Below are 10318 nucleotides of genomic sequence, written 5' to 3' on the forward strand. Positions count from 1 at the left end.
TACATGGCAATTCCGCATTCGAAAAAGCCTTTATTCAACTTTATTGCATAGGGGCAGTTAAAACGTGGTCTACATAATCAACCAAAAAAAAAACAAACCACTATCAAAACAGTTGTTGCATGGAATCGAATTCAATCACAGAATCAGACACGATCATTTTACATCAGTGAGATCCACCTCATGTTAAAAAGTTATGTCCAACCTTGTAATCGAATTTTATGACTCGGGATTTTTCCTATCAAAAGTGGGGTCAAATGGGAAAGATTCACCAGCATAAGGACAGTCTACAGTGCAGATTACAAACCATTTTTTTTCCGAATTTTCTCATTTTCCTTGCCATTATTTTTCTAAGTTAATAATGTACAACAGGGCCAGAGGAGAGGAAGCTCAAGCCCTGCAGTGCAGCCACACTTCCTCCGCTCCTGATACAACTGGTTCACGCTCTTCAATCGGATGAAGTGGTTATGGAAGCATGTCACATGAACTTCAAAACAGCCGAGCGCAGTTTTCTCACCAGATCCTTCACTGTCAAGGAAAAATCCGCATCCATCTGCAAGAATTTCAGATGCTAAATACAAATATTTAAAGTTGTGAAATCAAATTTGGTTGTGTTTACAGCCTATTGGGTGTAATTTCCTATTTTCCAAAAACAGTTTCACGAAACATTTGTTGATTAACAAGTCTTCATCAGAAATTTGAATTTACCTGAGCAACGACAGTGATATCCATAGCATACTGCCCAAATGGCAAGAAACTGCTATTAACAACACTCAGATGAATCTTCTCGATTTCGCTAAGTAGTTTCACCGCAACGCCTTTCTGCTTCTCGCAATGGATTCTAATGAGTACATGGTTTTCTGAAATTCTAGCTTCGATTTCTGGAAGCGCTTGGCCATCAAAGTTCTCATCACACGAAGAAGAATCATCGTCGCCGGAAATGTGAGACTTCTTCACAAACACAACTGATTCTTCAGATTTCTTGTTGATTTGTTCCTCAAGCAATTTCACATGTTCTTGAAGGTGTTTCAAGTACTTAATGGCATCTCCAAGAACAGAAGCTTTGTCCATCTGTAAGATAAATTGGATTAGGTATGAAAACAGGGTTCCCAAAAAATGGCATTACACTAATATGAAAACTTCTTTGGGAATTAGGATGTATTGAAATAGATTTAATAATGTTTTTCAACCATTATTTTTTAAATAAGATATAGTATCAAAGATCATGTGAAATTGGGTGGATCTATGTAAGAGGAGAACAAAAAAAGCACTAGATATATCGAAAGATCATCTCCTAGATAAACACACTAGATTTATTTTTTTGGGGGGGGGAATTGATAAAATATAAGCAAAGGCCCTCTGGTTTTCTGTCACGATCTTGCAAACACATCAGTAGAAACCTTAAGGAGCACATGAAAACATTGATTCATAAACAAACACAAGTGAAATTCTTCTTCTTCTTCTTGTTGATTTCTTTCTTCTTCTTTTTTTCTTTCTTTATATATATATATATATATATCAAAAAATAAAAGAAAATAATGTAGTAAGTAAGAAAGTAAGTACCTTCTTTAAGCCAGGAACCATGGCGGAAAGGGCAATGAATCGCTGACTGAGTTTCTCTCTCCTCTTTCTCTCCGCCATTACGCGATCTTGAACCTCCAGAGGAGTTCGAGTGATCGCATTCGACCTCTTCTGACCAGCCTTGGGTGGATTATTTTTCAACGGAACACTTGCATGATCTCCATTAGAGACCACCTCATCCTTTGGCTCCGAAGCGTTATCGATATTCTCAGGAGGATTCGTAGACGGTGAACTAGGCAACGATCCGAAATCCGCAAACGAAATCGGGAAATTAGGACTGAATTGTTCAGTAATGCTCGTTTTGATCTGTTTAGTTGGTCTCTCATAGCCATTCTCACATCCTCCTCCGCCGGCCATGGCGGTGGCGGCGGCGGCGGCGGTGCAATTGAGATTTAAGGTAGAGCAAGAAGTGTAGCTCTCGGAAGATGAAGATTGTTGTAGATTCTCTCCAGGTGAATTTACGAGCTGTGAAAAGTCATCAATGGAATTGAATTCAGTTGAATAGGTTTGGCAATGATCTAAGAAGTTGTAATCATCCATTTCCTGTGAATCAAACACCATTTACAGAACTTTCTTAGCCTGACAAAAAAAAAGCCGCAGAAGAAGAGGAGTTAGGGTTGTAACTCGGGTCTCGGGTTGGCTTTAATTTTCAGTAAACTCGGGGTAACGTTAAGCCTGTTTATTTGTCACTGGATTAAGGGTTGGCTTGGCATAAATAATACAAAAAGTCACTATTTTATTTAAGTTACATTATTTTATTTAAATCACATCACTTTTTTAAAACATCATATCAAATTCAACCCAAAATCAACTCATATAAACTAATAAATTAAAAAATATACTTTTTTAAAACATCCTAAACCAACCCTAAATCAAGATGTAGAATCATCTCACAAATTTTACTTAAATAGCAATCGTTAAGATTTCTATCCAAACTTAAACTAACATTATGGCACCATTTGGGAAGTGGTTTTATGGGTCTTTTTGGTTATTTTAACCACAAAAATAAAATAAATTATTTTAATCATAACAAACAAAACATCACATTCAATTCATAATCATTACACCATTCTCTTACAAAAAAAGTTAAAAAAGTTAAAAAGTCAAAAAAAAATTTGAAATCAAACTTTTTAGCTAAGACTAAAATAGCCAAAAAAATCAAACAGCCAAAAAGTCAACTCACTTCCCAAACCAACCCTATATCAATTTAATTTTTTCACCAGATAAATACATTACCCACAAAAATCATGGTAAATTTATAGGAAAATGTCTCGTAGCTCAAATTTTGTAGCTCAAAAGTGGCTCAAATGGCCAAAACGACGTCGTTTTGGCCATTTTTATGTTGTTCGGTACTCAAAACGACGTCGTTTTGGCCATTTGGGCCACTTTTGAGCCACAAAATTTGAGCTACGTAGCATTGTCGAAATTTATATGGCACAATAGCATTTTTAGAAGGTTTATCATACTAAGACCTCGTTTGACAAGTGATTTTTTTAGTCAAAAAGTTATTAAAAAAGTAAAAAAATCAACAATTTATATTAAAAAGTTAAAGATTTTATTTTCTCTCTATTTTTTGTACATATTTTCGTAAAAATTCAAAAAATATCCTAAACATACTAATTTTTTTTACATCATATTTTAGTCAAAAAATCAAAAAATTACTAAAAAAGCATGTTTCCAAACTAGGCTTAAATATATTATCATAATGAATTGTGCTTCCCTCCAATTTTTTAATTGGACTAGACGATTTAGCTTATGATAATTTGGACTCACTTCGGTCATTTCAATTATTTAAATTATTTAATTTTTAGAGTAATATTACATTTTTTGAATTTAGTCTTATCTAAATTGTCTGAATTTGTGCATATCGATTGTCTGACAGGTCACTCAGAAGGTCGTTCGACTAATCATTCGATAGAATGTCAGTAATATAGGTGAATGTTGATTACCACACCAGTTGATAAGGGTGATAGTCGTGGTTGACAAGAATGACAACCGTGATTAATAAGGGTAATGTCGGTCATTCAGCCGATCATCCGACCACGTCATTCGGGCGTAATCGGACTCTCTATTTCGGTAGATCAAACATTTTTTCGATTTTTAATACTGTTTAATAAACTATTTATATAAAAAATATATATATATATATTGATAGGCACATTTTTAATTTACATTCCTTTTTAAAAAATGAACAAAAGATTTAATTTTAAAAATTGGCTATCCATCTTTTCAATAAAAATATAATTTAAATATATAATTATCGATTATTAATTAAGAGGTTATTTGAAAATTTAGATATTAACACATTTTTTAAAAATTTTTTTTAATCACATTATCGTCATACTTTTTTGCACATATATTTTTATAAAAAGAAAATTAAAAATACATTTATTTAAATAATCTCAAACAATCCTAAATTAATTTTTTACATGAAAAATATGTTCAAAACATATAAAAATTCAAAGATAGGCCAAAAATGAAATTTGAATTCTCAGAGGACTTCCGATCAAATTTGGGGGCAGAAGGAAGCCCTGTTATCATTTTTTTTTTGTTACAAAAAAATCCTTTCACTCATCCGCAGGTCTAAGTTAGGAAACTATAAACTGAGAAATTGTCTCAATCTTCTAAGACAACTTTCGCTTAAATCAAGATTCTCACGACGGAAGAGCATTGAATCCACACCATGTGCGATGAAATTGCTTAAAAGTAGCCTCCTAACTAACTGTGCTACACCTAAAAGACTGACACGAGAGTTTGAACTTGGGACCTAAGGACTTGGGAATGTTTTGAAAAATGGATTAAAAGTCATTTTTTAACTTTTAACCCACCTCCATCTCTTAAAAAAAGACAAAAAAAAAAAAAAAAAAATTAAAACGTAACTTTTAATTATCTTTCTAAAACACCTTCTGATTTCCAAGAAACCCCGTTATCATGATCATTGTGAATTGAGATTGTTTAGGAAGTGATAGATTAATATACTTTTTAATTTTTTACAAAAAAAATATAAAATATAATTCAAATTTAAAATAATGTAATAAAAAAGTAATGTAATTTAAATAAAATAATTACAATATAAATAGAATAATGTATTAAAATAACCTTAGACTAATAGCACAGGCAAAACAACCACCGTAAAATAAAAAAAATGCTTCGAACCCCACTGGGAGTCGACTCTCAGTGAAATGGGGTGTTGTGATTGGATAAAAAAAAAAATTATTATTATTATTATTTTTTTTTTAGAGTTTCAGCCCAGTGAGGGCTCGCTACCTCACTTGGGGGCGCGACCCTCACTGCGGTCTGCAGCATAGTTCCTAAAATAATGTGAATAGCGCTTTTCTCGACAATTATTGATCTTGACTGCGACATCACTTATAGTACGACGATTCTTATCGAACGACAGAGAAACAATAATTTAACGGCTAGTAATTTATAAACGACAAATGAATAATTAAAAATACTGTACATATTTAATAATATTTTTAAAATTATAAAAAGACAGGCTTATTTGGTTTATTTTTGAGAGAGTTATTTTTGAAAAAAATTTTAAAGAGTTGTTTTAGAAATTTTTTTGGTTTGTTTGATTGTATATTTTGAGAGATAAATTTTTTGTGAGAATTTTGGATGATTTGATATTTTAGAAGAATTTAGTAGATATGTGTGAGAAAAAAAATAATTGAGAATGAGAGAGAAGAGAGAGAAAGTAATTGAGAAGGAAAGAGGAAAGAGAAAAAATGATTGATTAATGTGTAAGAGAGAAAAAGTGATTTTGAAAATTTTTTGAAATTTTTTTTTTTAAAACTGATATTTTAGAAGAATTTAGTAGATATGTGTGAGAAAAAAAGTAATTGAGAATGAGAGAGAAGAGAGAGAACGTAATTGAGAAGGAAAGAGGAAAGAGAAAAAATGATTGATTAATGTGTAAGAGAGAAAAAATGATTTTGAAAATTTTTTGAATTTTTTTTTTTTAAAACTCATCTCTCAAATTCAAACCAAACAAGCCATTATTTTATTTGAAATCTGTATAATAATTTATTTTATATATCCCTATAAAATAAAGTTATAAATTGATTTTTTTGACTTATTAGGAAAAAAATATATAAAAAATTAAAAAATGATATAATTTTAATAAACTAATAAATTGACTTATAAATTTGTACCCAAAATGACCCTAAATTTGATTACACTAGTCAAAAAATACTTGAGAAATTATTAATAAATTATTTTTTGTAAATAAAAAATTGATTAGACATTTAATTTTTTAATTAATAATAAATAAGTTTTTTTAATTTTGTAATCAAAAGAATTATCTTTTTTAAAAGATGCCAAATACCCTTTCAAAGTACTAATTTTACATATTGAACTTGGGTTGCTCGTCATCCACGTTGCACTCCAAAAGGTGATGTGAAAAGAATTTTGTTATCGTGTCTTAAAGGTGCGAATAAAGAAAATAGTTAAATTTTGTTTACATACCGACACAAAATTAATGCAAGTTTTAATTAATTCAAAATGATAAAATTCACAATTCTAAGTGATGTTAACATTATTTTTAAATATTAAGCTTAGAGTTTTAGACTAATCAAATTATAAAAACATATATATTTATACAAAACTGGTACATACATTTTTATGGAACTATTACATGCAGAATCTATATGTACGTATACATGTTAATAAGATTCTTATAAAAATTATAAAATTACTATTCTGATTTAAAAATGAATAATGCTTGGGACCCCCTTTTGGAGGTCACCCCCTCACCCCTTTGCCACGTGGCAGGTGGTGATTGGAGGAGCAGGAAAAAAAAAAAAAAGAAAAAGAAAAAATGACCAATGAGAGAGAGAGGGGGTCAAAGGGGGTGAGGAAAAAAGGGGATGAATCATTGTTGTTTAAAAATTAAACTCACTTTCTAAACTAAATGTTATGTCAAAAAGATGATTAGATCAATCAATCACCTTCTTAATCATCACTATGACTTGCGTTGGCAAACTAGTAAAAAGTTAATTTTTAATTTTTTTAGTCAAAAAAATTATTATTTTTTTTTTACCCGAGTCACTACTCAAAAAGTTAATTTTTTTTATTAAAAAAGTCAAAAATTAATTTTTTACCAATTTTTTAAAACATCACTAAATCTAAAAAATAAATTTAAAAAATAGACTTTTATATTATTTTCTTAAAAATTAATATTAAAAAAGTACTCACCAATTCCGAAATCCACTTTTCCAATGACATATCCATAAATGCGATTCCTTTAATTTCTCAGCTTAGGAGATAGATAGACCTGCACTGATTAAAACATGCACATGTCACATTAAACACAGGCTGTTAAGTCCAATAATTCAATAATTCAAGATATATATCGAATCCTCATCAATTTTGATGATTTACTAATAATAATTAAATAAAAATGTTAAAACCGACTCTAAGATTGTTTTAAAAAAAAGTGTATAAAAAAACACTGCAATGTGTGAAATATTTTGAGATATGTATAGAGTGTATTTAGGCTAAGTTTGGCATACACAAAGTAATCCATCTTTTTATCTTTTTATTTTTTTTCTATCACATCACCTCTCTATTTTTCTGTACATCTTTTCGTAAAAAGACAAAAAAATACACTTATTTAGGTCATTCCAAACAACCCTTTATATTACAAAAAAGTCTCACATTTGATGATTTTTATTCACAGCTTTTAGGACTATCATTAATAAGACTCTTAAATAAATATCTAAAAGAAAAAAAATTAGTTCATTTAATTTGTCACCGGAATTATTGACAATCAATATACCAAATCCTTAACTTTTATATTTTTATAAATTTATGTCTCATTTAATTTATCATCTCACATTACCATCAATAACCATTGATATAAAGGTAATATTAGATATATCAAATTTTTTATTAAATAAATTATTAAATGTCTCAAATGGGTATAGAGTCTGTAATTTTATAAACTCGGTACCCATATGAAATATTTGATCATTTATTTAATAGAAAATTTAAAACCTATAGTAACATTTTCCTTGATATAATGAGTTTAACATAAGGTGCATTAATATTTAAGACTTATTTGGGATGACCTAAATAAGTATACTTTTTGTCTTTTTACGAAAAGATGTGCAAAAAAGTAAAGAGATAATGTGATAGAAAAAAGATAAAAAAATAAAAAATATGTACTTATTTAGGATAGCCAAACTTGACCTTAACTGTTCCAGATATGTCACATGGTATTATGAACTATGCCTTTGTTTGGGAACTTGGTTTAGGGCTAAAATAGCCACAAAAAACAAAATAGGCTATTTTAGCCACAAAAAACAAAACATCAAATCCAACCCATAATCATTACAATCCTCTCTCACAAAAAAAGTCAAAAAAGCCAAAAAGCCAAAAAGCCCTTCCCAAACCAGGCTAAAATAGTCCAGGCTAAAATAGCCAAAAAGCCAAAAAGCCAAAAAGCCAACTCACTTCCCAAACGGAGGCTATATGTATTATGGAAAATATAATAAATACAGCATTGTTGTTTCGAAAACAAGAAACGACATTTTCAAACTATAAACTCTTAACGATCTGATTTTGAAAAATAATATTGTACTTATCATCTTTTCATATGATATTTTATTTACTAATATATATAATATAATTGAAAAAATAATAAGTATAACGTTATTAACGCCTCGTTTGGGAATAAACTAATTTAATAATTTTTTGTTTATTTCGCTAAAATATTAATTTAAAAAAACTAGTATGTTTGAAATGATTTTTTTGCTTTTTACGAAAAGATGTGCAAAAAATAGAGAAAAAAAGAATCTTTGACATTTTGATATGATTTGTTGACTTTTTGACTAATTTAATAATTTTTTGACTTTTTGACAAAAAGGAAAGGTTTCCAAACGAGGCCTAAGTTTCGAAACTCAAAACAAAAAATCAACATTAAGGTCTCTTTTGAAAACAAATTATTTTAATCATTTTTTCATTTTTTTTGTTAAAATATGACGTAAAAAAATTAGTATTTTAGAATGTCTTTTTGATTTTTTTTTTTAAATGTTCAAAACATAAAAAATAAAGAGTGTTTTGAGAAGTTGGTAAAAAATTAATCTTTTGATTTATTAGCTTATTTTGTCTTTTGTGAGTAAATTATGTGAGAGGTGTTGTGATTCAAAATTGATAAAAAATTAGAAATTGATTTTTGACCAACTTTTCAAAAGAACACAAAATAAAATCTTTAACTTTTTTAACTTTTTAATACAAGTTATTAATTTTTTTTTATTATTAATTTTTAAGCTAAAGGAGTGAGCTGTCAAAACGAGACCTAATATAAAACAGTACAAAGGGGCAACAAACAGTAGTGATTGATAACCTCTAAAAGTAGAATTATAAAGGGCAAATTACATATACACCCCTCGAGGTTTAGCTAAATTACAGATGCCCCTGAGGTTTGAGAAATTACGAATTCCCCCCTGAATGCTATATTTGCATAAGAAATTAGGGGGTAATTTGTTATGAAATATAAACCTCAGGGGGCAAATTGTTATGAAAATACAAACCTCAGGGGGCGGGATGTAATTTCTGAAACCTCAGGGGTATCTGTAATTTAGCCAAACCTCGAGGGGTGTATATGTAATTTGCCCAATTATAAATCGAGCTTTACTGAACTGACAACTTAAAAAAAAAATAAAAAAAACAAACTAAAATATCACATTAAAGTAGGAACCACACAATTGCCAGAGCAGCTCTTCTTACTCTAGAGCTCTAAAACATTTTTCGAGCAACAAAAGTTGAAGAGCTTTTAGGGGATACTTAAAAGAAGAACGCAGACACAAAACAAAAACAAGAACAAATATAGACTGAAACTCGTTACGTATCATTGCATGAGATGCATATATATACATACATACATACATATATATTCATGACTCGGATAGAGTGACTAAACCCTAAAACCAAGAACAAGAAAAGAAGAAGTGATCAAATGAGTATTGATTTGAGAGGAGAGTGATGATGGAGAAGCATACCTTCTTCAATGAGAGAAGAAGACTATTATCTGTTCCTATTTGCCGAATAGAGATCTGGTTAGACCTTTCCTTTTATAGATGTGTGCCCCTCTCTCTCTCGCTCTCCCCTTTGGTACCGCAAAAATAAAATACAAATAAATAATGCATACGATAAGAAAAAATACAGATTTTCTCTCATGCCCACGTGAATCTTGGCTTTAGAGATCTGTCTCTAACTTATTGAAAAAAAAAGATGGAAAAAGAAACCAAGTCCAATTCATAGATGGCTCCATTATCAAGGTTACATCTTTTTAGCAAACACCTTTCAACCTTTTTTATTTATTTTTTATTTTTTAAGTACTAAGGGGCCATTGATGAATTGAAAATAAAAACAAGTGTAACATCTTTGAAATGAAAAAAATAAGGAAAATTATTTAATAATTTCAAAATATTATGTGGTCATATTTTAAGTTAATTATTAATTACTTATTTCTCGTGTTATTTCTTCATCCCTAACATAAATTATGAGTCCCTACTGCTTTTTATCAATCAAAATCTTATAGAACACCACGTATCCATACTTCGAGAATACTGAATAATCACTCAAAAAATAGTTAACACTTTATAATAAATTAAGCCCTATATCTACTAAAAATGAAAAATGTGAAAAAGGCTAAGAAAAATTATTTAGTCTGTTTTAGTTTGAGTTTTTTGGATTAAATTTTTTGAAAATTGAATTTTTTTATTTTCTTATT

General features: G+C 29.4%; 1 protein-coding gene across 2 annotated transcripts; it reads right to left on the minus strand.

The window, feature by feature from the left end:
• On the minus strand, nucleotides 1–9837 carry LOC114306303 (transcription factor bHLH18). 2 transcript variants are annotated; one of them, XM_028251520.2, is made up of 5 exons: nucleotides 9585–9837; nucleotides 6778–6856; nucleotides 1561–2121; nucleotides 706–1068; nucleotides 1–550 (listed from the first exon to the last, which is right to left on the minus strand). In XM_028251520.2, exons 2-5 carry the CDS (start codon nucleotides 6811–6813, stop codon nucleotides 476–478), a joined length of 1035 nt encoding a protein of 344 aa, XP_028107321.1. In that variant the 5' UTR covers nucleotides 6814–6856; nucleotides 9585–9837; the 3' UTR covers nucleotides 1–475. The 2 variants fall into 2 exon arrangements, with proteins under 2 accessions (XP_028107321.1, XP_028107322.1); XM_028251521.2 differs by having other exon boundaries at nucleotides 6778–6861; nucleotides 9585–9802.
• Between the last annotated feature and the right edge of the window lie 481 nt (nucleotides 9838–10318).

The sequence above is a fragment of the Camellia sinensis genome, chromosome 4 (assembly GCF_055761805.1).
Source record: "Camellia sinensis isolate YWXY chromosome 4, ASM5576180v1, whole genome shotgun sequence".
Taxonomy (NCBI): domain Eukaryota; kingdom Viridiplantae; phylum Streptophyta; class Magnoliopsida; order Ericales; family Theaceae; genus Camellia; species Camellia sinensis.